The sequence below is a fragment of the Grammomys surdaster genome, unplaced genomic scaffold, assembly GCF_004785775.1.
Source record: "Grammomys surdaster isolate TR1022 unplaced genomic scaffold, NIH_TR_1.0 141, whole genome shotgun sequence".
NCBI classification, from domain to species: Eukaryota; Metazoa; Chordata; class Mammalia; order Rodentia; family Muridae; genus Grammomys; species Grammomys surdaster.
Window position 1 is genome coordinate 8,222,048 of NW_021604599.1, and position 27,545 is coordinate 8,249,592.

Consider the following 27,545-nt stretch of genomic DNA (forward strand, 5'->3'; position numbering starts at 1 on the left):
GGGGGGGGGGGCGGGATTCCAGGAGTAGGTTTGAGATATTGTATCACTATGAAATACATTGCTTCTCAGAAAAGTGCAGTTAATCTCGCTGTAATCTCAGCACTCCAAATCCTCAGGCAGGCAATCTCTAGGTTGAGGGTAGCCTGCGCTACATAGCAAGAGCTTGTCACACATTCCAGTTGTATGGCTTATACTGCCATCACAAAGCCGGCGTAGTAATTGAATGGAGTTTTCAACCATATGTGGAATGCCTCCGATCAGGTGTTGTGTCAGAAGAATTGGTATTATGGTATAAATCTGTCATCATTTGTCACGATGCAAATATTCTTAATTTGTTCTGCCCAGTCCAGTCATTAGGCACATGTGGCTGTCATCCCTGGAAATGTAGGTAGTATGACTGAGAAACCGAAATGTTCATTGTCTCTAATTTTCGTTAACTGAAAGTGAAATGCCAATACAGGCAGGTGGCAAGGATGGCTCAAATTGGACAGATCCACTCTCGGGAGGAAAAGGTAACCATTCAACAGGTGTAATTGCTGCATTCTGGGCCCTTTCCTCCTTTGTAGATGCTTTGTTGACGTAATAAGCTCATGAAAGTAAGGTGTGACCGGCTCATAAGTGCAGTCATTACCACTGTGTAAGTCAGCGCCTCCTAATTTGGAGAACCATTTTTAAATAGGTGCTTAGATCAGGAGGAGAGTAGCACAACGCGCCAGTCAGGAAGACCAGCCCGCGTCCCCGTGGAAACTGGAGATAAAGTGGGAAATGTTACTCACAGCGCTTACTCAGAGGCGTGGACTTCCTACTCCAAAGGAGGCCAGCAGCATAACGCTTTGAGGGCAGCATCTGCAAGACTTGTTTTTCCACATATATTGCCAAACTTGTTCTGATTAGACAGGAAGTGAAGCCACTTTTCAAAGAGCCCGCCGGCATCTGGATTTCGTCATGGGGCTATCCAGCCCTTTCTACCTTTTACCTTTCTATTTGTGGACCAAACTAGGGGTTGTTCTCCTATTTAAAGGGAAGAACAGCAGGGACGGGGGGGGTGGAGGGGGGCAACGCTTTCTAATTCCAAATCACGTGTATCATTTTGACTCTCTAGTCAACGTACTTTTATAATAGGACAGTTTGCTTGAATCGCACGATTCTTGCACTAGGGGGTATTCTGAATAAATCTTGTCGGATCAACTTTGTGACCACTTGTCTTTTATACGCAAGAGACGGAGAGGGATTACAATCTCTTTATTGGAATTCTTGGTCATATGCCAAGGAGGTAACCTGGCCGACATTTCCCTAAAAAGTCCCGCTTTACTATTTAATCCAAACACCTTTGTATCCTTGGAATGTGGGTCAGCAGTGGAGCTGGCGAAATTTGGGGTGCAACACTGGTCCCGCAGCCCACCCTCCGAAGCAAAGTTTCGTGGTTTCGTGGTTTCCCCCGTTGTTCTCTGGAAGAGAACGCAAGCGCTGCCTATGGGAAGCCCCGCGATGCTCTTTAAACAGCGTTTCTCCGGACGCGCCGCTCGACCTCCCGGGCATCCGCGGACGCCGGCCAGCCTCGCCAACGCGCAGCGCTTCCCCGGGCGCGCGCTTGGCCAGACCTGCTGGCTTCTAAGCGCGCGGCGGAGCGAACCATCCGGCCAGCGAGGCGGGGGTGCAGGCGGGCCGTGAGAGCTCGGGAGCCTTCTGCCGCCCCAGGTCCTCCGCCGCCGGCCGGGAGTCAGAGCGCATGACGCTGCCCGCCTCGGGGCCTCGGGCGCGGCGCCGGCGAGCTCTCTCCCGGCAGCGGGGGTGGTAGCGGCCGTTGGAGTTTCCCCGGCCGGGCGGCCGGCGTGGGCGCAGCTAGGCGCGGGGCGGGCCGGCTGCGCCGCGGGAGGAGGGACAAAGGGGAGGCTCCCCGTGGTGGCGAGCGGGGGACCGCCACTGCAGCTTGTAGTTCTGAGCCGGGGCGAGGAGGACGTGCGGGAAGCGCGCGCGAGATGCCGGTGCGGGGAGACCGCGGGTTCCCACCGCGGCGGGAGCTGTCGGGCTGGCTGCGCGTAAGTTTTCCTCCCGGGCCCGGCGGCGAGCGGTTGCGTGGGAGCTGGTGGGTTCCGTGAGGCTCTCCACTCTCCGTCGGCAACTCTTTGGGCTGTAGTTAGCAAGGGTCCTCCTGGAGGGGAAGATTGGGAGGTCGGTGCTGATGGCTCATGGCCTCTTGCAGTCACTTGGCTTTGAGATGAACTCACAAGTAGGGGAAAGTGTGGAGTCCAGTGCCCTGGTGTTGGCTCCCAAGACTTTCTGTGCCTATAGTCACCGACTGGACGCCTGTGTATGTGTGTGTGTGCTCTTTCCAACTTAATGCAGAGGGTCTAAGCCATGTACCGAGAGAGAAACGGAGGACTCTTTGGTACCCAAATCCTCACTTTCCTTTTCAGTCAGCTGCCTCTGCGGTACAGCTTATTTTGCAGGAGGGAATGGAGACGGGGTTTTGGAAGAAGCCCCAGAAGGGAGTGATGAATGGTTTGTGTTCTGGTAGTATCTTACCTGTCATCGACCCCTTTTACTTTATGTCTCCATTTGTTAAGTTTCCGCTTTTACACAGTAGTGTATTTTAAGGTTTAAATAATCAGGGATTTCGACCTCAGGCCTTTTCACATTCTTGAAATGTGAAGAACTTGGGAGGGAACCTGCCAGGGCTCAGTAATGGAATACAGCCTTCCCCTCGATTTTAGTTTTGGTTCTAAGGCTGAGTTGCTTCTCTGGCGACTGTCTGACCTGAGTAATAATGGTTGTGGTTTTCCTGAGGTTCCCAGTGAAGAGTCATCCCCTCCCAGAAACTGCCCTGCACTGCACACTCCCTGTCTCCACTTTGGAATCCCAGCAGAGGATGACGCCTTCATAGCTTCCTATGTGGTCTGTGTTTGCTGTGCCCACAACCCTTTACAGAAAACGGGTCCGTCCTGGGAAGAAGGTAGTTTTGGCTGGCAAATTAGGAAGTAGTAATTGTTATTTGTCACAAAGGGCCATTCAGTAATCCTGGTTAGGGTAAGGATTACTAGCCAGTTCAATACATTTTCTTGAATAATGCTTCAGTGTGGGGGAATCAAAAGGTAAGGAGAAGCCACATGCTTCATCCACAGTTTTGTAAGGAATGGATGGCGTCAACAGTGCCAGTTAGGCGTCTGGGCAGGGCGCTGTTCTTGGGGGAGATAAGAGACGAGGGAGCGCTTTAGCCAAGGTAACAGTGGCTTTGAGTTTTTTTTTTTGTTGTTGTTCCTGTTTTCCCTCTGCGGAGCTTCTTGCAAAGATTGAACAAAGGGAGGATTTTTCCTTTTGAAATTCTGGTACAATCCTGTGTGTGTATGAGAGAGAGAGAGAGAGAGAGAGAGAGAGAGAGAGAGAGAGAGAGATTGTTTCTGTGGGTGTGTGGTGCTGAGTATTGAACCTAGGGCCTTAAGCATAGTTTTTTGAGCTGTATCCCCAGCTGGAGTTTTTTAGTACCACTGAGCTACCATTTAATGAGCACCTACTTAGTGCTAGGCACTTTGAGGACTTGACTGAGTCCTGGATTGACTGGATTTCTGCTTGCAGGAGTCTAGTGCACATGAGGATGGGGGACTGCTTAGATGGCTCTGGCTTTCGATGATGATCCCTGGCACTGAGGGAGGGATGTGTAATACAGATGCAACAAAGGGTGGGATTGTCTTCTCTTCGTCCCTTCAGGGAAGAAAGTATGTGAGCAGATACTTCCTGATGTCAGTCACTACAGGGAATGGCTGGGAATGCATTTACCTCACCGTGCACTGGCATAGGGTGGGTGTGAGGGACACAGTGGTCATGAGTCCCAAAAGTTAAGTATGGGGATTTAGTGAAGGATTTGGGGTTGATAAGGGAGGGGAGGTCTAGAAATCTAGGTAGGAAGTGCCAGATAGTTGCCCATGAAAACTGTGAGATGCGGAAAGGGTGGTAGAACTCTCTTTGGAAAGCCTGGAATTGCAATAACCCAACCTTGGGAGGGAGAAACACAGAAACTCCTAATGTACTAATTACTGGTTCTGCTCCCTTAACAGCCCAGCAAGCTGCGTTCACAGTACAGGCCATTTAGCTCCCAACACAGTAAAGGGTCCTCTTTTTGAGGTTTGCTTAGGACTGAGACCAGTTTCATCTTTGTATTGCCCTCTGGGGAGTTCATTTGTAGCGACTAATGCCTACGTTTGCTTCACCCTTGATCTAGTTCCTTGCCCACGGACGGCAAGCAGATCACAGCTAACCAACTATGTCCTATGTGAGTGGTGAGCACTTCTTGAATGTATCAGAGTGCTTGGGCGATGACAATATCCCCACCATTAGTTTTCTTTCTACATGATTTTTCCCTCCCTTGGAAGTTATCTTGTAAGGAGATAGATCTTGAAAGTAGGTGGTGGGGGGCTCACTTTAGTTCACTGTAGCTCTGTGTACAATAGTTTAAAAAGACATTTCGATTTGATTGGGCTGTGGCTTGAGATGTGGGTGCCATAGGGCATCTGTGAAATTGGGGAGGACCAATAATCACTCACCTTTCAACATCTCCGGAGATAACTAGCCATTAGGGCATTCCTTGCCTAATCCCTAAAACAAATCTCATTAAGCAGCCTGGCCACATTAAAGATTTATCTCAGTTGAGAGCTGTCTCCCAATAAAATGCCTCATTGGTTCTATCCCTAGCAACAATCAGGGATGCAAAGAACTTGTGACCACAGTGACCTTGACATTTCGAGATAAAGGTGTTTTTGGTATGGTGCTATCTTGTGCATGGTTTCCCCAGTCTTGGGTGGAGGGAAGCCGAATTATCCTGTTAGCTGGTCCATTGGGAGTCACCGGAATCAGGGCCATAGATTGAGAGGCTCAACTTAATACCAGTTTGGTGAGCACATCAGAGTTCATGTGAACTTGGTTTAAGAATAGAGAAGGGGGACTGGAGAGATGGCTCAGTGGCTAAGAGCACAGATTGCTTTCAGAGGTCCTGAGTTCAATTCCTGGGAACCACTTGGTGGCTCACAACCATCTGTAATGGGATCCGATGCCTTCTTCTGGTGCAGCTTCTTCTGAAGAGAGTGACAGTGTACTCATATACATAAAATAAATAAATCTTAAAGAAAAAAGAGCCAGGCAGTGGTGGTGCACACCTTTAATCCCAGCAGTGGGGAGGCAGAGGCAGGGGGATTTCTGAGTTGGACGCCAGCCTGGTCTACAGAGTGAGTTAGTTCCAGGACAGCCAGGGCTACACAGAGAAACCCTGTCTCGAAAAACCAAAAAAAAAAAAAAAAGAGAGAGAGAGAGAGAGGAATACAAAAACATGTAGTGGCCATTTAACCAGTACAGGAAATTTTGTGATGCCCTGTTCTCCTTTTTAGTAGCGGCTCATACACCTGGACATTCTAAGGAGGTGTTAGCTTTAACTGTTAAGAAGAACTATCTATTCTGTTATTGTAAGGGCTGGTGTTTATTTGGGAGGGTACCTGGGAAAGCAGTCGGCAGTTTTTGTGTAATGCTGAACCATGAGTTGGGATTCTTCCCTTTCTTTCCACTTGATTTAGAGATATGCTTTTTAGAATTTGGCAAATGCACTAATTTCCTAAGCACGGGGGTCATTGTGTGCTTGGGCCGTGGTGTTGCTGATTGGATGATAGAAGTGTGATGGCCACTGGGCTGCACCTACCTGCAGGCTTCCTCCTGGTGTTCTTGTTGTAGTTTATTTTAATGACAGGTGTCTATTATCTTGGCTATTATCCCCTAGCCTCTCAGAAAAACGGTAAGGACTTTGACACCCCCAAATACTTTGCCATTTGATTTTTTTTCCCCTAGAGAATTTTCCCAGTTGTAGTTCGTAAAAACTTGCAGTTAAAAATATTTTTAAAATATAACTAATTTTATTTGTATGCTACTTTGTTTGCATGGATGTCTGTATATCGATTATATGCCTGGTGCCAGAAGTGGGGATTGTATTTCCTGGGACTCTAGTTACAGATGGTTTTACGAGTAGCCATATTGGGGCTTAGTCCTCTTTAAGTGCAGCAAGTGCCTTTTTTTTTTTTTTTTTCTTCGAGACAGGGTTTCTCTGTATAGCCCTGGCTGTCCTGGAACTCACTCTGTAGACCAGGCTGGCCTCGAACTCAGAAATCCACCTGCCTCTGCCTCCCAAGTGCTGGGATTAAAGGCGTGCGCCACTACTGCCCGGCCAGCAAGTGCTTTTAATGTTGCCACCTCTTCAGCACCATTTTGTTTTTCTGAGACAGAGTTTCTATGTGTAGCCCTGGCTCTCCTGGAACTCCAAAGACCAGGCTGGCCTGGAACTCAGAGATCTACCTGCCGTTGCTTCCAGAGTGCTGGGATTAAAGGCGTGTACCACTTTTAATTTAAATAATTTAATTAATAATTTAAATAATGACACAGCAATGCTGAAGTAATCCAGCCACTTGTGGTAGCACATGCCTTTAATCCTGCTCTCATGGAGGCAGAAGTTTGCAGATCTCTGTGAGTTCTAGGCAAGCCTGGGCAACGTAAGAAGATCCTGTCTCAAAATAAACAGAAAACCCAAACCACTGCTACCACCACCAAAGCTAACCCAATAATTCTCCTCGACAGGGATTAAATTATTTTTGATTAGTTTCTTGGATGGGACGTATTCTGTTTTTCAGTTCTTTATACATTAATTATCACATGAGTAATAGAAAGCAAAGCCAATCACCAGTCCCACTTATTTGAAAATTGGATAGCTTAGGAGAAAACAAAAATAATTGTGAAGTAAAACTGTATTAAGATTTGTGAACTTATCATGGTACGTCAGTAATAGACGTCAAAATTGAGAATTCGAAGGCTATTGCTATTTGAGCCTTGGGTGTTATTGTGCAAAACACATGTGACTTGGTTCTGGAGAACTCTGAGTGGCAACCCCACATCTCCAAGAACAGCACGTGCATAATCATCCTGGGAGACCAGAAGTGTTGAGCACCATGGCCTCTGTCTTGAGCCTGTGGACATCTGTAATTCTTGTCTGTGTTAACCCACTGTGTGTCTGTGAGGCTCCTTTAATATCTGGCCGATTCCCTTCCCTTCTCTGCTTTCTCCAAGTAGGTGTTACATCGCCTAACACGGCCAAATGCTCTTCATTCTTTCGTGATACAGTGGAGGGGCAGGAGGAGGTGCTTCGGCCCTTCCGGGGGAATATCACTTTGTTTTCAAGTGGAGCCTGAAGAAGGCAGATCACCAAATAGCTTGCTACATAAATGGTTTGAACTTCTCAGGGTCTTTCCAAAATGTGTAGTGTGGAGGGGTTTTTATTTTTAGTTAGTGAATTAGCTCTACGGTGCTGAGGATGGAACCTGTTTTTATACTTCTGGTGCATATTTTGAGCTGTAAAAGAGGCTTTAACGTGGATACTGTAGGAACTGGAAAGTTTGAGGTTAGAAAACATCCCCTTGCTTTGACTGAAAAAGAACAGTTGAGATGCACTGTGATGTGACTACAAAGGAGAGGAGACACTGAGTCACAGGCGGTCTCTAGTTGTGTGCCCTTGGCGCCATTTGTGAGGTGTCCTAAGCCTTTGGCTAGTGACTTGTATTTAGTCATGTCATAGCACATGCTATTTGTTGAATGCCACCTGGCAGATGGTTACGGTTGGGTCTTCAACACTCTACAGGCTGGCATCATTTCATGGTAGGATATATTTTGTAATGTGCTTAGTTGAACTTAGACTTTAGCCTAACCAGACTTTGATGGGTGTGGCTTCTATTTATGTTTCTCCTCCTGTTCTGTGCGAGGAGTAAATAGAGTGGTGGTGAAAATGTAATCTTGACATATCTCTGAATGAATACCTCCCATCCCCTTTGTTGTTTCTGGGAGCTGGGGTGGGGGGGTGGAACCCAGGGCCTGGAATATGCTAAGTACCCGCTGTGCCAGGTACTTATTAAAGTTAAAATTATTTTATTATATGCTTGCACTTGTATTGCACAACAATGGGTACTGATGTCCCTTGGAGGCCAGAAGACGTGGCAGATCCTCTGGCTCTGGGCTAACAGGTGACTGTGAGCAGAGAAGTAAGTTCTGGGAACCAAACCCTGGTCCTCGGCAAGAGCAACCAGTGCTCTTATGTGCTGAGACACCTGTCCAGACCAGGTTTGGAGTTTTTTTTGGTTGTAACAGTTTTTAGATTTTACACCAGTCTAAAAGTCCTGTTACATTTTTGCCGTCATAGTAAACAAAAACTTTTGATATTGTTACAGAAACTTTAGTTCCTTGAGTTGAAGATAAGGCAAGCTAGGTGTTGTGTGACAGAATTTTTTTACTGGATAGACTAAACACTCAAACACAGATCGGGAACCCATGATAGACCCAACTTTTAGTGGTAAGGCTGCCACCAAAGACGAGTTTGGTGATCCAGTGAGTTTTATTGGGGTTCCCTACAGGAATATGGATTCAGGATTACAAATGGCCCCTCATACGGATGAGCACAGAACACCCCAGAATAACTGCATCACCAAGGCTCACAAATGCTGGGAACCTGAACCATGCTGGACAGCCTGTAGGCGGCTCAGCAGATTGAAGGGTCCTTTGCAGCTTCAGTTGGCTAAAATGTCTTCCAAGCAGCTTTTCTTGCCTGAGAGGCTTCCTCTCTGCTGGGCACTGCTTACTTGGGTAGGCAAGAAAGGGCCTGGTGAATCTGGTCAGTTTCAGTGAACTTTGAAGATATTTCTCTCTCTCTCTCTCTCTCTCTCTCTCTCTCTCTCTCTCTCTCTCTATCTCTCTCGTACATATGTGTGTATGTGTCTGTATTTCTGGGGGGGTGTTTACCTCCCTGCCTAAGGAGCTCCCCTGCAAGATGAAATTGGAATGTTTTTAATCTCTGAGTTGACTGTTACACAGCACAAGGAGATAATGCCTTCTAGTAGTATTTGGTCCTTCTAAGGGCTTGGAGCTTTCGTCCAGGGCCTTTGTTCTCAGGAGGAAGGAAAAATACATTTGTCAGCCAGCCTCATTGCTTTACTTTCCAACTGTAGCAATTTGTTTACACGATCTGAGAGCTGATCCTACCCACGTTCTTCTCTAGTTCGGTTTCTTCTTTTTGCCTTACAAGGATAGCAGGCGCACCTGAGAACCTGGGTGGGTGGAGTTTCACCCAGGAGAGTCATCCATGTTTCTCTGAGACGTCACCCGCCACTCTCAAGTCTCTGGAGGATCCAGCGGAGTAGAATGATGAGATTACTAAGGGAGTTTCTTGGCAAAACTAAAGGACTTCCTGGTGAGCTCAGTTTCGGAGGAGCACGCTTCCTCTTTAGTCCTCTTCAGTCTGGAGTCAGCTGCTCGACTGTGTGGGATTGGCTGGTGTACACCTGCCCCTGTTTACTCCAGCCCCTGCATACCGCCAGTCACTTCCCATTAGCCGTGAGCCCTGCCCTTATGTGAGTCATAGTGGTAAGCACAAGGGCTTTCGGGGCAGGGCATCAGACGTATTCACTGTGTACTCATCTGATCCAATCGATGTGGGAAGGCATGAGCTAGCATGGATCAGACTAGTGGAGAGCTTAGTTGAGAGACTTCCTTCTATTTATGTAGCGAATGGATGATAGTTGATGAGCTAAAACGTCTTAACCACAAGTAGTATAGAATTACTTTTGGACCTCTCTGTGTGCTGTTGTTGAGATGGGGCTGTGTTTAGCTCAGGTTGGGCTCAATTAAAATTGTTACCGTGTTGCAGAACTTTTGGCTTAGGCCGGGAAGCAGCAGGAACCGCAGCGCCAATTAACTGGTCACTTGATGTGAGAACTAAGCTCTGCTTAGTTTTGATGGCTAATAAAGCCATTTTTGGCCCTTAACTTTCTGAGGGCTCTCAGTGCTTGCATGTAAAGCCATTCTAAGGTGCTTGGAGCAAGATCCTCCAAATTACTTGCTCCTTCAGGTATATTTGTGTGTGTGTGTGTGTGTGTGTTTATGTGTTTCTTTTTTTTTTCTTTTAAAAAGAGATCCATTGGATTCTTTCAGAAAGACATTTAAAAAATAAATACTGTTTAAAGGCGAAGGTCCCAGAGTGCCTGATTGCTTAGCTCACAAAGCAACGGAAAGATCGGTTATTAAGTTGCAGCTTGAATAATGTACTAGGCCAGCCAGCAGGTTCTTGTCCCTCCTCAAGTCCGCAGCATCTGTCTTCTCTTCCTCCCTTTTCCAGATTCTATTTTAAATCTTTTCCTGACATTATTTTTTACTCTATATGTGTGGTGTTTTGCCTTCTTGTATGTCTGTGAACTATGTTTGTTTGTGCCTGGTACTCTTAGAGGCCAGACAAGAGTGTCATATCCTTGGGACTGGAGTTAGAGACTTTTTTTTCCCTCATCTCTCTCTGTATGTAGTTCTGACTGTGTGTCCTGGAGACTACTCTATGTAGACTAGGCTTTGAACTCAGAGATCCTCTTGACTGGGATTATACCATGCCCAGATTATAGACACAGACTTGTTCAAAGGAAAAGTGTGACCTCAGGACCCCCAAAACCAAATTCTCAGCACAAAGGAGATGTATTTGCCCTGGAGGGACAGAGAGCAGGGATAAGGGATGAGACAGGAGCTAGAGGAAGAAAGAACAAAGAAGAGGACTGAAAGAAGATGGGGAAGGGGTATTTGTCCCAGAGTGGGACAAAGGACCGCCTCTGGCTGGAGAGGGGACAGGCAAATGATAGTTTATAAAGGTAAAATAGGAAACCCTGTGTTAGGACTTAATTGGTCATGTTAATTAGGTGCCCCAGGGGAGCTTTTGATTGCTGGACTTTATAGCTGGAGCTTGAGGAATTGGCAAAAAGGAAATAGACCTTGGGGGTTAGCCTGAGGAATGTAATCCAACACTTTTGTTTGTTTTTGTTGTAGTTTTTAAGCAAGGCCGAGGGAATGGGGGAGAAGGACAAGGTCTGTCTGCTGGAGCCATGCTCACCTACTCAAGGTAGCCAGAGCCCCTTCAGTTGTGAGCTGCTGCCTTGTGGGTACTAGAAAATGAACCCAGGTTTTCCGTAAGAGCAGCAAGTGCTCTTAACCACTGAGAAGTCTTTCCAACCCTTATTATTTAAAAAATAAGTTTGGTTTATTTTCAATGTGTATGTGTACATACCCGTGTCCCTGGAGGCCAGAAGAGGATGTCAGATTCCCTGGAGCTGGAATTACAGGCAATTGTGATCCACCTGATGGGGTGGCTGGGAACTGAACTCAGGTCCTCTGGAAGAAGGGGAAGCACTCTTAATCACTCCCCCTGGAACTGGAGTTATAAGCAGTTGTGAGCTGTGGGTCCTGGGAACTGAACTTGGGTCCTCTAAGGAGCAGTAAGTGTTCCTTTCTGCTGAGCTGCCTCTCCAGCCCCACTCCAGCTGTCTTGTAAGGGCTTCTTGAGAATCCATTTTCATTCTTTTCTCCACCCTTTCCAGGCAATGCTGCATGCAGGGAGCCTCCCACACACCCTTGTCTTTTGCTGTAGACTCTTCCCCATGGTGAACTTTTGCCTGGATGAGCACAGAAGGGGCTCCAGGCTGCAGTTGGGAGCCTTTTCTAGCTCCTCTTCTAGCCAAACCAGAAACCAGACTCTTGATTGATGGTTGAGAGAGGAACTTCCTCATTCACGGACTCCTGTGAAAGTGCTTGCTCTCTGTAGCTTCAGCTGGAGCCCAGCACTTCTGAGCACGTCCTCAGGGAAAGCACTTCCCCAGCCTCAGGCTGCTCTGGTTAGTGTCTGGGTGAGTTTTAAGAGGAGGAGAGAGATTTGTGGCAATGTAGACACTCCCTGAAATTTCCCAGGTATGAAACTGAATACGTTTGTTTCTTTCCTCCTAGTGTTATTGTTACCAGGGTAAATCAGGCAGCTGGAGCCTCTTGGAAAGTAAGAGGCCCCCAGGTGGTCCAGAGTTGTATATGGCCTGTATCAGGATTTATTTTCTTTCCTTTTTGGGCTGCTGGGAAAAACTCAGGGCTCTGTTCTTGTTAGGCAAGTGTTCTGCCTCAGAGCTATAACCTCAGCCCTAAGTGAAGCTTGTTTGTTTGTTTGTTTGTTTTTGTTTTTCTTTCTGAGAGTTTTACTGTGTAGCCCTGGCTGTTCTGGAACTTACTCTGTAGACCACGAACTCAGAGATTTGCTTGCCTCTGCTTCCAGAGTACTGGAATTGAAGGCAGCCCAGCCTGAATGATTTTAATCTAAGGTCTTGGGTGCACTGCTCAGATGCCTTTGGCAGATGACTCCAGGAGGGAGTGGTTGGGAAGGGAAAGAAAAGATACTCTGAGCTTTCTTAAGAACTGGAGTTTGGAACAGTTTGTCTGGAATATTTCCATACAGAAAGGATTTACCACAGAAACAGAAGACTCCAGGAAAGATCTGCCCTCTACAGCCTACATAGTCATTATCAAACATTTTCTGTACTGTCATGTTTGTGGTGGTTGTTGAAGTATAATTTATATACAGATTTGTGTTTAAATTTCAAATAAAAGGCTTAATGATTCTTTTTTGGGGGTTGTACCAAAAGTGAAGGTATTTAATTGCAGTAAAATATAATATTAAATTTAATATTTTAAATATACGACTCAGTACTTGTGTGTTGTGCTGTCTAGTCGCAGGCTTCCAGAAGTCAGTGTGGGGTTTCCATTTGGATAGAAAGATGGACATTTTGTATTGTCATCGAACTGGCCCCACCAAGGGAACCTTATTTGATTCTCCTCTCCAGGGACTAGTTTTCCTTGACATGAAGAAGCCAGTATTTATGTCTTTCGTCTTTCCAGGGACTCTCCATGATATCTGTCTGTGTTGTCGTGTGAGAAGACTCACTAGGTCTTTTGTTGCTCAGTGACATTCCATGCGTATGCATATGCACGTTCAACCTCATTCCACGTGGGCACACTCAGCATCACCCTATGAGTGTGTACATGGGGCGACATTCCATGTGTGTGCGCACTCACCAGTCCATGTGTATGCATTGTCAGTATCATCGCATGTGTGTGCACACTCATCATTCCGTGTACATGCATGCACTAGCATCCCATGTGCGTGCACACTCGGCATCATTCCATGTGTATGCACAGTCAGTACCATTCCATGTGTGTAGCACACTATCATCCCATGTATGCATAGTATCATTCCATGTGTCTGCAAACTCAGCATCATTCCATGTGTGTGCACACTCAACATCCCACGTGTTATGCGCATTGAGCATTTTATCCTTTGGATGGATTTTCTTTTAAAAGTTGCCATTATGAATAAAGCTGTTTTTAAAAAATTTCCTGCGCATTATATTGGGCACATATACATATCTTTCTTGTGTGAATTCCAAGTATTAGGATCCTTGTGTTGTGAGCTATGGGATGATTAAGTGTCAGTCTGTAACTCTGAAGTCACATAGACTCGACCGTGAATTAATTTATCTTGCTGCTTCTTTCCCTGATCTTAAGCAGTTTACTATTTTATCGTGTCTAGTCTTTGCATCTGTAAACCAGGCATTGCATGCAGAGCCTGTAGGTCAGGGTTTAGTGAGGAAAATATGGTGATTTCTAGGAGAGAGAAACTTAATGCAGAATACTGGCAGTCCCCCAAACAACCGAAGGCTGCTGGCATAAAAACAAGGTCCCATCACCAGCATTTAGATTTGCCCCACAGACTCCAGGGTTGTACAAGGCTCCGCAGAAGCCGTCACCTCCTCAGCCTTGGTGGTTCTGAGGCTGGTGAGGGGAAAGGAGGTGGGGAGTCGGCTTGCTGCTGCTGGCGAAGGAAAGAGGAACCCTGGGAGGCTTCTGCTATCTTTCATGCTTTCAGATCGTCCATGTGTACTTCCCTTGCCCAGGGTTCTGCAGCCAGAGATTTGGAGGTGTCTGGCCTCTGGTAAAAGAGCTCTCTGTGCCAGAAAGCCTGGGTGCCTCTTGAGATTGCTCTGAGGTACTCCGTCAGCAGTCAGTGGAAGCGGCTGTCATGTCTTATTCCCTTCATCATTTTGAGGGAGCACTAGATGTTCTGTTTGCACACTCCCAAGGCTGTCCTTTGACTTATAGTCAGTCACCTGATACAGTCCAGGTGACCTGTAACAGCTTTATCTTCTCCATAAGGTATCCTACTTTTGGAAGGGCCTATATCCTGTGGTTTATCTCTTTCCTGCCTCCCCCATCATACTATATTGCTTGCCTAGGTTGGTCTCAAATTCTGTGTTTGGTGGCATGTGCCACCATTTCTGGCTCTGGTTACTTTGCTATAGGAGGAGTAAGCTTGCAAAGTTACACTCAAAGCCCTGAGGGTGTTGCTTAGTAGTGGAGCACCTGCCTAGCATGTACTAGGCCCTGGATTCATCCCTAGAACTGGAAGAAAAAAGACACAGACAGCTGTGGTATCAATTTTGTAATATCAGCACTTGGGAAAGCTAAGGCAGGAGAATTAAGAGCTTGAGGTTAGCCTGGGCTACCTAGCAATTTAGGCTATCAAGCGAGACCAAAGGAATAATGATTTTCAAGTTTATAAGTTAATGAAGAAACAGAAGATGGCTTAATTCCATTAACTTAATTCTTTGATGAGTAACTTATCAACCCTGGTGAGTACCTTGTCTTAGAAGTCCTCATTTGATAGTATAAGTGCAAGGTAGTATATACATCTGATCTTTTTGTAATGGGCTCCACTCATCTTTAACTTCTTTGGAATTTTGTCAAATGAAATGGAAAGAGATTACGTATTTGTCCCAGTTTGTGCTTCAAATCTCATGCTGACCGAATAATCCGTCAAAACCGTGGGCAGTAGTGATCTCAGTTATTTGAGTTTGTTTTATAAAATCTGAATTTTATAACATGTTAGCTTTAAAAAATCTTTATTTAGTCCCTTTGACGATGCCCTCTGTTACCCCTGGAAAAAACTTGACTTGTCTCCCCCCCCCCCCCCGAATTTGGAATATTGGTGAATTTTTATCCTTCATTCGAATTATCTTCTCTACCACTCCAACATACCCTGACTGTCTATTACTGCTACTAATTGTTAGCTGGAAACAGTGGTCATGTGATTCACCAAACGCCATTTGAGGCTCCTGGCCACAGTACTGCTTCTCCGAGAAACTGGAAACGCTATACGGAGAATAGACAGGTAAGCGAGCGCACTGAGAAGCACAGGACCCCTGACTTTGCTCCCTCCCTGGATTAGCTGGAACTGGCTGTTTGCAGAACTTGTGTGGATTTGAAAGTACCAGAACTATATTCACAGAATCCCATTTTACCCACCCTCCCCTCCACTCCAGACTTGGAATCAGCCAGAGCTCACAATAGATGTGCAAACAGTTTACAGTGCTTTAAACAATGAACAAAGGGTCCCACTGTGTGGAGAGTAGAAAATGGAGCTGGAGAGAAACTTCTGGGGAGTGACCTAATTCACTCCCTCTGCACCTCTCCCTGTGCTGGAGCTTAAATATATATGTGTAGTTTATTTATTTTTGCTGGAAATGAGACCCAAGGCCTCATGCACGCTATGGAAGCATTCTACTACCACATTACATCTCTAGCTGCCTGCACATACACATGAATGTGTATTCTCTCCCTCTCTCTTTCTCTCTCTCTGTGTTGACCTAGATATTTATGAATATTTAAGCTTAGTGTTATAACTTGAAGAGGGATCTGTACATATATATACACACACACACATACATATATCAGTATTTATTTTTATCTTTATTTATTTATTTTAAGTCAAGTTCTGGAATTGACTGGTCTTCGCTGTACAAAAGTCAGGAACTTCGGAAAGACAGCTGAGATTCTCCTCCTCCGTCCCTGCAACTTGCTCTCTGTCGGGATACCAGGCAATCTGCTGTTCAAAGATAAATTTCTCCCCGGGCTTTTCTGCTGAAAAAGATGGCCAAACAGAGAACTGGGTTAAAAATAAATTTAGCTCAGGCATTGCCAAGTTTCTAAGTGTTGTGTTTGTGATCGACTTCTCTGGAAAGCACAGGAGAGGTCGTGCTTGTGTTCCAGTCTCTTGGCAGAGAGGACTCACTGTCATCTGGGTAGCACTGGCAAGTCCCTCTGGCCTCCGAATAGGAAAGAGCAAGAGAACATCCATCTAGTGTGAGTTCAGACCCTCACTTAAAATCACTCTGGGGCTGGAAAGATGGGCTGGAGAGGTGACTTGTTAATTAAGTGCATTAGCTGTGTGTGGGTCTCCCCCAGCTGTAAGTAGCCACTACACTGTCCCCTGCATCTGGAGTATAATTTGAAGAATAAATGTCAGGGCTGGTTCGGTTGGATCATGTCCTAGCAATGAACTCTCCTAAGGACACAGCGGTAGCTGACAGTTCCCAGCCTTATGCTTTTGGCTTCATACTTAGGATAGTGATTTATGGATTGACCTGTTATACACTGGGAAGCTGTCATCCCTGTCTGTCCCTGGGTCTGGATTCTTCCCACCTGGCTATGACTGGGGAGAAGTTGATTATTACTTGCTCTTTGGTGGATTACAAAAATGTCCTCAAAAGTAGAAACCCAAGTATTCTTTGAAATGTGTGTATACAATCAGAAGATCACAGAGGTTTTTAAAATTATATTTTATGTGCACATGTATGTGCCTGAGTATAGGTATTATTACCATCATGTGTCCAGAAGTCTGTGGAAGTCAGAAGAGAGTGCTGGGTCCCCTGGAACTGAAGATACAGGTGGTTGTGGGCAGCCATGTGGGTGTTGAGAACTGAACCTAAGTCCTTTGTAAGAGCAGCCAGTGCTCTTAACTAATAAGCCCTCTTTCCAGCCCAGTTGAGTGTTTTAAGTGAGGATCTGAACCCCACTGGATCTACGTAATCCTATGGAGGAGGCATGCTTTTATATTAGGAAGGATTGTTTGGGAAGGCAGGCAGATCTGCATCTTTGCAGTCCTAGGGCAGACATAGCATAGTTACTGCTCAGGAAATGAAGGAATGTGAAAGAAAGAGAAAGAAGAACCTGGACCCTAAGGACTGGGATCTTTCACTCTCCTCCCTGCCCTCCTGCCTCAGCATCTCTTTCCTTCTCTCTTTTAGATTGACAAATAAGAGCACATGTGTTTATGGCATACATGTTTATGTATATAAATATGTACATGCATACATATGCATATATATGTATGTATAGATGTTTATGGCCTGGAGACAGGTCAGCCCGTCCTCCCCCCCTTCCTGAGAAGCACCTTGCAGAAGGCATCTCTGGAGTAACAAGTCTAAGACGCTCCTGAGTGAAGCTTGCAAACGGCTCCGAGTTCATGTCCTGGTTTTAACAGATGCTGCGGTGTTCACTGGGGACAGGTTCATTTCAACTCAGCTTCCAAGCCTTGGACAGAGCTCGCATGAGATGCCTCATCAGATACCCACAGGACAGGAGGAGGCGCCAGTCTTGCCTGGTGCTCTCACGCTGCATTTGGTTGCGGGGTGTTTTTGCTGGTGAAGCCGGAGCAGGAAGTCTCGGGTTTAGAGCTCACTGAATTCTCCCGGACAGTTGGGAAGGAGGGGTTGTATTCATTTTATAAACTAGGAAACCAAGGCTCAGAAACAGCAAACTCTTGCTTGATGTATGTTACAAGGAAGAAATGTGAGCCCAGGTCCATTTGAAACCTGCAGGTAATCTTGATTCCACCAGCTCCTGTGTCTTACCCTCAGGCTGGAAGGAAGTAGGGGGAGCAGCTCTTCCAGCACATTGGGTCGTCAGCCCAGGGTACCTGTGAATGCAGCCCTAAGTTGTAAACATTTAATACAGGTTCCCCCTCCCTCCCATCTCAATATCTCAGGAGGGCCCTAAACTTTGTAGCTGAGGATGGCCTAGAACTTCCTGTGTGCTAGGCTGACCGGCACAGACCACATACCAGGTTTATGTGCCCTGGGAATGGAACCTAGGGCTTTGTGTGCACTTTGCAAGTAATCAACCAACTGAGCGTGTCCCCAGCTTATGAAGAGAGATCTATTTTGATATACTATTATTATTTTTTGATAACTTAGTTGTGCAATATTCAGATATGTATTTTGTAAATGGCAGAGCTGTGTCTCAGGTCAAAAGGTTGCATATTCTATGTTGATTTCTAGACTTGTAAGCTTTATTCTTGAAAGTGTATAGGACGAATTTTTCCACTGGGCAATCATCTGTAAAAATTATACATTAATATTCCTTTTTTATTTTTTTGAAACAGAGTTTCTTTGTGTATCCCTGGCTGTCCTGGAACTCTTTCTGTAGATCAAGCTGGCCTTGACTTCACAGATTCTCTTTCCTCTGCCTCCTGAGTGATGGGATTAAAGGCTTGCACCACCACAGCCTGGCTCATATATCAATATTTTTGTTTTAAAGATTTATTTATTTATGTATATGAGTGCTCTGTTTGCATGCCTGAAGAGGGCATCAGATCCCTACAGATCGCCATCCTATAGATGGTTGTAGCCATCATGTGGTTGCTGGAAATTGAACTCAACTGGTGGAAGAGGAGCCAGTGCTCTTAACTGCTGAGCCATCTCTCTGGCCTGATACAATATTTTTAAGAGCTGTTTTCTTGCAGAGACTCTGTGTCTCCATTACTTTATGAGGTCCCAGAGACTCAGAGATGAGTAAGACACAGCTTAGAGGAGGTAGATTCCATAGACACCTGGCTAAAACCATACCTTGAATTAATAGAAATGTTGTCAACTCAGTGTGCTTTCTTCAGGTCTTCATGGCTTCTGGTAGAAATAACTGTTTCCCTCAACCCAGTTTGAAAAGTATTATTGACACCAAGGTATCCTGTGGCTACAAAATGTGGATTGAGAGATAGGTAAAATAATTCACGTGTGCTGGGAAACTTGCATGTTGAGGGTCACAATTCTATAAGGTGTATTGGGGTCAGAATTCAGCTCTTAAAACCATCAGATGTCCCCAGGAGGTTTAGGTCCACCAGGCACTAATGCTTTACAGCAGACCTGTCTGATTTCTTCTCATGAGCTGAAAACACGTGTGTTGGTATAGTGGAAGGTTTGTTTGGGATGTGGTCTCACAATGTAGCGCTGGCTGTCCTGGAACTCACTATATAGACCAGGCTGGCCTTGAACTCACAGATCTACCTGCCTCTGCCTCCTGAGTGCTGGAATTAAAGGTGCATGGTCACGCCACTAGCACCTGGCTATAGTGGAAATTTTGACTAGGGATAATGATTAGTGAATTTTGGAGCCAGGTGATTGTGGTGACAGAGGAGATACAGAGCACCAGCTGCTGCCCTGGGGTCCAGGAAGGAGGCTCCTGAAACCTGGACCAGCCAGTCCTGGGGCTAGATGTAGGTAGGAAGACTTTCCTTGGAGCTTAGTTGAGGCTGTTTGTATTTCTTCCTGGTTTTCTCACAGTATGGTTCTCTTCCAGAGTTAATGGTGTTAATGGTGTTTGCCTGGGCAACTTACAGTTGTTAACACTATTTAAAATGTTGCTTCTCAGTTCTAAGCTCTGCTGTGACCACTAGTGGACACACAGTTATGACTGGATTCTTGGCTAGACTTCATTGAGAACAGAGGCAACAGCTAAGAGTTTATGCTTCCTCTTTAAATGTGTCATCTAAGGCTTTGGGGTCGTGAGCATCACTCCTTTAGTGTCTTTAACCACACTCTGGCTTGGGATCAAGAAACAAAGATTTGGTCAGAGGGTAAAGTGTTTGCCTTGTAAGCTCAGTGACCTCAGCTCCATCTCTAGGACCCGTGTAAAGGTGAAAGGGAGAACCGACCCCAGGAAGTTGTCCTTTGACTTTGTGTCTGCGTGACTGAGTGCACACACACATACATCACACAGTAAGTTTAGAGATTTTTTTTTTAAAGGACCAATTTATTTATTTATTTATTTATTTATTTATTTATTTATTTATTTATTTAACTTCTTTGTGCCCAGTGTGTTTCTTCCACATAGTGAGTTGCCTTGCGGAATCCACGTGTAGTGACTGTTCCTGACAGGAGTTAATGATCTACCTGGAGGATTATGTAAAACAAGATTTTGCTCTCAGCCTTCCCTTGGAGTATGTGTTCAGAAGCTGTGAACAGTTTCGATTATAGTTTAAGGGCAAAACAACCTGGAACTTGCATTGCTACCCAAAGCAAGGGAATTCACCTAGTTTCGGTAGATTATCCACACACTGAGAATTTATCCCTTGATAATTAAACAAATACATAAACAAAACCATTGACAACTGGATTATCAATTAACAACTGTACCGTAAGGACAGATGAGCTCTTTGAGGGTATAAGTTCGAAAGAAAGCAGCATTGAGAGGGCCCTGTGGTCCCCTTATAGGTGGCAATGTATCTTGGTAACTGATGGCCTGTATGTCTATCAACCAGTGTCTTACTGAGTTGTGCGATGGATATCTGCCAGGAACTGCCGAACCATAACCTGCCACTTGCCTTTCTTCTGTTTTCCTGTCCTCTTAATAAGAAACGTTCTCAATTTTTTAAAATTAAATTTAATATTTAAAAAGTGTTTGCTTTCCCGTGCGTGTGTGTGTGTGTGTGTGGTGTGCTGCTGTGCATACCACAGTGTGTTCCTGGATGTCAGTCTCCACCTTCCACCTTGCTTGAGATGGAATCTCTTATTTATTGCCGCACATACCAGGTTATTGCATGCATCAAGTTAGCTGTCCCGTGAGCTTCTGGGAATTCTCATGTCTCTGCCTCCCACCTAGGAGTTCTGGGATTATGAACACATGCTAGCACATCTGACTTTACGTGGGTTCTGGAGATCTAAACCTAGATCCTAAGTTTCTGTGGCAAGTGCTTCACCCATTGAGCCACTTGTCCTTCATTAAAGGGTTAACTTTTAAATGAGCATGCTTGAAATGGCCGTGTTCATACCTACCATAGATCACACTCTTTCGTGTTCAGCTTTCTGTGGTTTCAGTTTGAAGTCCGGTGTGTCTGAAAGTATGTAATGGAAACTTCAAGAAAGAAACAAGTTTTGAGTAATTATTATTTCATTAAACTGTTTTGATTATTATTATATATCTTAAAAAATAGTTCCATTTGATTATTAGTAGTTAAAATCTCTTCTTACTGTTCCTTAATTCAGAAATTATATTTTATCATGTTACATAAACTTTGGATGGGCAAGAAGAAACATTATATTTAGGATTTTGTGCTGTCTGGGGTTACAGGCATCTACTCTAAAGATGAGGAGGGTTGGCTGCCCCAATGTTCTTCATGCCAGAAAAGCAGAATGTCTATGGCTCAGTTATGAGCCAGGGCAGAAAGATAGAGAGGAGGACTCAGGGCTCAGCTGCTGTGTGATGGGTTTTGCGGATTCCATCTCTCTCTGAAAGCCAGTTACCCTCTCTATCTCCTTCACACTGTGTGTGACTGTCATGACAAGCCCTGGTTCCTGCACCATACGCTGGTTCTCACGGGCCATCACTGCCGCAGCCTGCTTGCCCGGGATGTACTTGTTCACAAGGTACTCACAGTATCGCATCTCTGTCTCATCTCTAAGTGTGGCCAGACCCTGGGGGTCAGCTCCATTTGTAGGATTGGGTAGCCAGTCTCTACCAGGGAGTGCTTGATTACAGCCTGGAGCACAGCACCAGGTCCTGATCATCCCTCTGCAGTAGGCCACTCTTGCTGGCTGTAGGGAGTTCACCCACTCGAGGAACTTGTAGTCAGTTGTGTCCTTCAGGTCTGCAAGGTTGGAGTTGACAGTGGGATTGTACATACGTCCTTTGGCAGTTGGATGTCTCACTTCTGCTCAGCTGAGGTACCTTCAGCTCCGCAATGCATGTCTGTTGCTGCTGTACCAGGGAGTGAAGGTGCTTAGTGCAACTGTGGCTTGGTAGCTCATCTTTGGGCATCTCTAGGCTGTACTGGCTCCTCCAAGACTCCACTGCAAATAGGGCGGATGAGATTTTCTCCAACACCCCTTGGAAACAGGTGACATCGTACCTCATATGTCATCTCTGAAACACAGGCCCTTCTAAGTGGTGGGGGCATGTCCCCTTTCACAGAGCTCCCACCCCTTGACACCTCCACTCAATGCCACTCAGGAAATGCTCCAAGAGTCCCATCTTGTTGGTCATTCCCTGACTGAGTTTTGCTTCCTAGTGACAAGTTTCATGACCAAGGGATGGGTATGAGGTTAGAATCAGGAACATTTGCCCTAGATAAAGCCTGAGTTCTCCCGTTGAGAGGCCTAGCCAGGAAACTCACTCACTTGCCATAGCCTTTTCTAGATGACTTCTGTCAGAGGCCAGGCGCTCAGAGGGTGGGCTGGGTGCTATGTCTCAGTCTTTCCCTATGGAAGAAGAGGATTGAAGATTCCGATCACTCCCGACTGTCTTGAATGAACCCTGTAATAGCTCTCTCATGTTCTACTGGGACATTTGTGTTGATGTGCATGGATGGTAATCATAACATCCTCTTCCTTGTTCTTGTACTATTTGTGAATCTGACCTTTGATCTTGTGAGAGCTTTTAGTGCACTCAATAAAAGCCCATTTCTAATTTCTTCTCAGTTAATTTTGAAATTTTGCATTTGGTAAGAACCGGTAGACTTTTTCAGTTTCTGCATTCCTGCGCCCCCTAGTGGACTTTTATATCAGTTACCAGGCAGTGGCCTTTGCCAGGTTTCTGGTAAAAAGTGAATTCCACAAAAAGGAGAGGTTGGTGGGTGTCTTCTTAGGTTCTAAGGTCATGTGCTTATTCTGTCTATTAGTTTTGTTGCCAGCCACATATGGACTCTATGAGAGGAATTTAATACAATCTAACTTGGAATTGAAAAAAATGTTAGCTCCTGTCTGCAAACTGTCTCATGTTAACCTCAGTCAAAGAAACCTGTGCAGAGATGGCTAGCCACTCAGCTCATGTGTTAATGCCATGCAGGATGCTAAGATTTCTTTTATGTGTATGAATGTCACCTGCATTGTATATGTGTACCACGTGTGGCCCTGTTGCTGCAGCCACCACGCGACAACAAGTGCTCCAAACCACTGAGCCATCCTGACAGCCTCCTACAAGACCCTGGCACCTACAGTCCAGGATCAGGGCTATTTTAAGCTCCTGGAGTTTTTTTTGTTGGTGAAAAGTTTGTCATCTGTTTTCTGAAGCCACGGTCATTAGCAAGACTGGCTGGTGTGCCAGCCCTGTATCTTCGTCAGCTTTGACTCTGAGCCTCTCTCTGTGGAGGAGGCCTCACGGTTCCCTTCCCCACCTCTGGAGCCTCTGACCCTTAACCTGCAGCTCTTCACTGTTTTTCCTTTAGATTTCCTGATTGGTTTGGTAGGCTCTCATCCTTGTATGGTGTGTACCCCCTTTCTCCCCACCCCGCAGAATACATTCACTTACGAATCTAGTTATGACTTTTTCTCATTTTAAGTAGTGATCTTAGTCTTTGAAAATTTTGCACAATGTGTGTTTTTCATATACATCACTTTTTTTTTTTGTCTTTGTTTTTTGAGACAGGAATTTACTAGGAATCCTAGGCTGGCCTCAAAATTTCCTGGTAGGTCAGGCTAGTCTTCTTGAACTCAGTAATCCTCCTGCCTCAGTCCTCCCACCTCATCAGTAGTTCTAGGATTATAGATGTGTGTCATTGCGCTCAGCTAAAATAGAACATTTAAATACATCATAAATACTTATACAGTTGAAACCACAAGCTTTAAAAAATATCATAGGGTAATGGCTTAAAATAAAGTTAATGAGTCATTTTTTTCTTGTGCTGTTTGAACCCAGGGTATTATACATGCCAGAAAAATGCTTTGATACTGAGCTATATCCCCCAGCTTCACTTACAGCTTTCAAAAGTGCCATTTGCTTAATTTTGTCAGCCTGTCTACATTTTTCCCTTGTGGTGGTTGGAGGGGCAACCTTAATATTACTAAAAGCAATCTTAAAATGCTAAACTGCTTTTAAAAAGTCTTTTTTTCCCCTTTGTGGAAAAAGCATAGAAAACATCACATTTGGTTCACAATGACCATAAACTGCTAGACCCTGTCTCTCATATTGATTGGTTGGTTGGTTGATTGATGAGATAGGCTCTCATTTATGTAGCCCAAGCTGGCCCAGAACTTTCTATGTAGATCAGGCCTCAAAACTTTGGTGATCTCCCTCCCTCTGCTCCCTAGTGCTAAAGTCACCGATGTGGGTCACCGAGCCAGGCTAATACTTGGTTGCCTTTTGATTTATCTGTCTTTTGGCAGAGGTAGGGATTGAACCCCGGATGTTGCGAAGCGTCTGTGTCAATGAGTTCGTCACAGCCCTCAGGGCTCTTTTTGAATGCAGAGCAGCTTTTTGCAAGAGGTTAGAAACAACTATGCTTTTAATCCACACATCACTAACTACGGAAGTGGAGTGAGAAGCTGTCCATTCTAGTATGTGTTACAGTTTTGTAAGGATGTCTTTTATATGTATCAGTATTTGGCTTACGTGGATATGTGTGTACTTTGTATGCCTCTGGTGCCTCTGGAGGTCAGAAGAGGGCGCCGAATGCCCTGGAGCAGGAGTGGTAGAGAGCTGTGAGCTCCTGGGAACTGAACTTGAGTCTTCTGGAAGGGCAGTAAGTGTTGAGCCATCTTTCCAGCCCCTGTAATATATATTTTAATAGTAAAGCAGTAGAAACCACTTAAGCCATTGTTACGGTTAACACTGTGTAGTAGTAGGTATGGCTATTTAAAGTTTTTAACCAGTTACAAATTAAATTTAATTGTATATATTCAGTTCTCTGGTCGCAGTGGGCTACTGAACAGTACACCTGTGGAACATTGACAGGGCAGAAAATTCTTGGGTGCAAAATGGTTAAACACTGAGGTCTCCAATGTCACTATGCTATGCAGGGGCTCTAGTGGACCTCTGAAAGTCCAGGACAGGTTAGAGATTCTGCACTTGCAGCTTCTAACTGTTGTTACTGCAGTTCAAGGGTGTGTTCTCAACGGGCTTCTCCTCCAGTAGGAAAAGTATGTATGTTGCAGGAACCAGCTTGGCAGCCTTAACCAGGCTTGCTGATAAAGAGAAGCACCAGGTGTCTTCTTTTCTGTGTGAGCCATCCTTGGATGATGCCACAGGTCTGGGAGGATCAGTTTACCTTGTGTGTGTCACACGGGGCCAGCCCTGCAAAGCAGCACTTAACCTGGCAGCACTAATGGGTGGTTTCTGAACCTGCCTTTTGACAAGACAGTTTATAATTTTCTTTATCTTAGTGTCTATTATGGGGTGGTGGCTTATTTGTGTGTTAGCTGTTTTTAAAGTGAAGCCGTATTTTAATGATAAATGGGCTGAGTCAGATTGAAAATCACACGTTAGACAGGGCGGGGCCTTTGTTGCCAAATTAGCACTTTTCTTTTGGGCTTATTAATGGCTTCTTTGTAATTACAAATAAGAATGGCCTATTTAAATTATGCCTTGCAGCTTAGTGTGGGAGAGCTGTGAACATAGAGGCCTCAAGTGTAACTATCTGCTGGTGTGTGTGTGTGTGTGTATGAGATCCAAGTGGGATATTTGCAGATCTGGGATCAAATTCTCACCAGTCCCTACTATGGGGCCTCACCATGAACAATCACAGGACCCCGGGGGTCTGAAGTCCAGTTATATTCACCAATAGCTTTTTCAGGCCATGTTGGATATCTGGTGGAAGTGCTAGCTTCTTCAATGGAGAAGAGACAAGCTGTGTGGCCCCACTCTGGGTTCAGTCCCTAGCTACTGATTACTTAGATGACTGCCACCTAATTCCTTTACTTTTGCATGTCCCCGTGCGTGCGAGTGTGTGTGTGTGTGTTCATGTGCTTGTGTGTGGGTATTGGAGGAGGAGTTTGTGTGTGGACGCCAGAGAGCATTGATGAATATGGTTCATGTGGAGCTATGTACCAGTTTTTGGGACAGGGTCTCATCTGGAGCTCACTGAGTAGGCTAGATCGACTGACAGTTGACGTGCCAGTGAGCCCCTTTTTGTCTCCAGCTCCCTGGCCCTGGGATCACAGACCACAAAGCCCCACCCGGCTTTCTTACATGGATAGAACTCAGGATTTCAGGCTTACATGGAAGCACTTTACTGACTGTGCAACCTCCTAGCTCAAGTTCCTGACTTCAGTCTCTTTTCCATATAACATGTTTGCTACCCTGAATCCAGTGCCTGCACTGTCTGAGGAGTAGCTCAAAACAGCCCTAGGAGGGTGTGTGAAACAGAGGAGGGGACTCTCAGAGGAAGTGACTGGCTCATGGCATATGGTAGGACATAGGTTTGAGATCCTGCTTTCAGATTGTATAATCTGGGAGACATAGTTGTTTTGTTTTGAGACCTAGTTTCATGTAGTTCAGACTGGCCTCAATTGTCAGTTAGCAGAGGCTGGCCTTGAACTCCTGATCTCTTGCCTCTAATTCCCATGTGCTAGAATTACCGGTGTGCACAATTATACCTTGCGATGTGTTGTTTATTAAGACCCATTTTTATTGATGTAATAATGCATTTACTGTATAATCAAAGATGTGCAGCTAATAGCCTCTGCTAAAGGCCATTAATAATGATGCTCTAGGCAAGTACTCTTCTTGGCTTCTTATGCAAAGAGAATCGTGTGGTGCATCCTTTTACAGGACTTTAATATTACTGAGCGTTCATCTGTGTCGTAGCATGTGTAGTTATGTCGTTCCTTCTTGTGCTCAGACAGTAGTATGTGATAAGAGTAGATTACTTGTGTGCCCAGACATCAACTGGGCAGACTCAGGTAGTTCCCACTAGTTTGTTCCTCGATATAATACTTTTAGGAACAGTATTTCTATACGTGTGTGTGTGTGTGTGTGTGTACACATGTACATTTTTCAGTTCTTCTGGGTTCTAGGGTAATCTTAGTACTCTCATGAGAAAAATCAAGCAGTCTGTTCCAGCCTGGGTGTAGTTGTCACACACAGCAGCAGCACAGTGTCATGATGGGATAGTTATGGAGGTCATGTCATGTGTGGTGGGCATGGAGCAAACTTTGTACTAGCATTATGTGATCCAGTCTTCATGGTTCTGCAAGGGTCAGGATTGTGAGCCCCACCTTAAAGCTGAGGCAACTGTCCCCACTGTATGTGTTCTTTACAGGGTATTGATTGAGCAGGGAGCCGTTCTGGAGCTGGATGTGTGATGTCTGCAGAGTGCACAGCCCAGCCGTGAGCAGGCTCGAAGTTTACAGATATATTGTCTTGGCTAGAAGTCTAGGGGGTGTTTGTTTGTTTGCTTGATTTTGTTATTTAACTTCTGAGACAGTCTCAGGTAACCCATCTGGCCTGAAACTCAACACACAACCCAGCCTGGTCTCAGGTTCCTGGCCCCTTTGCCTTAACCTCTGAAGTACTGGGATTGCAAGCCTGATCAGTCCCAGCTGCCTTCAGAAGTCTGGTTTTGGAAACTAAGTGTCTTAGCTAGGATGGTACTGTTGTGAAGAGACACCATGACCAAGGCAACTCTTAGAAAGGAAAACATTTAATTGGGGCTGGCTTACAGTTTTAGAGGTTTAGTCCATTATCAATATGGCGGGAAGCAAGGCAGCCTGCAGGCAGACTTGGTGCTGAAGGAGCCAAGAGTTGTACATCTTGATCCTATCCAAAGGCAGCCAGGAGGCGACTCTTCCACACTGGGCAGAGCT

At 45.4% G+C, this 27,545-nt stretch overlaps 1 protein-coding gene and 1 pseudogene across 4 annotated transcripts in view; one reads left to right on the plus strand and one right to left on the minus strand.

Annotated features, from left to right (window-relative positions):
- The window catches only part of Tjp2 (tight junction protein 2), a 124,093-nt gene that overhangs the window by 44,073 nt on the left and 52,475 nt on the right, over positions 1-27,545 (plus strand). The window contains exon 1 of one of the 4 annotated variants that reach the window (XM_028763972.1): positions 1,810-2,039. The exons of 2 other annotated variants lie outside the window; for them this stretch is intronic. In XM_028763972.1, coding sequence (XP_028619805.1) covers positions 1,980-2,039 — 60 coding nt within the window. In that variant the 5' untranslated portion in view covers positions 1,810-1,979. Of the gene's footprint in view, positions 1-1,809; positions 2,040-27,545 lie in introns of those variants that run through there. One more of the 4 variants, XM_028763973.1, reaches the window with a different exon arrangement.
- LOC114618323 lies at positions 21,177-21,882 on the minus strand (annotated as a pseudogene).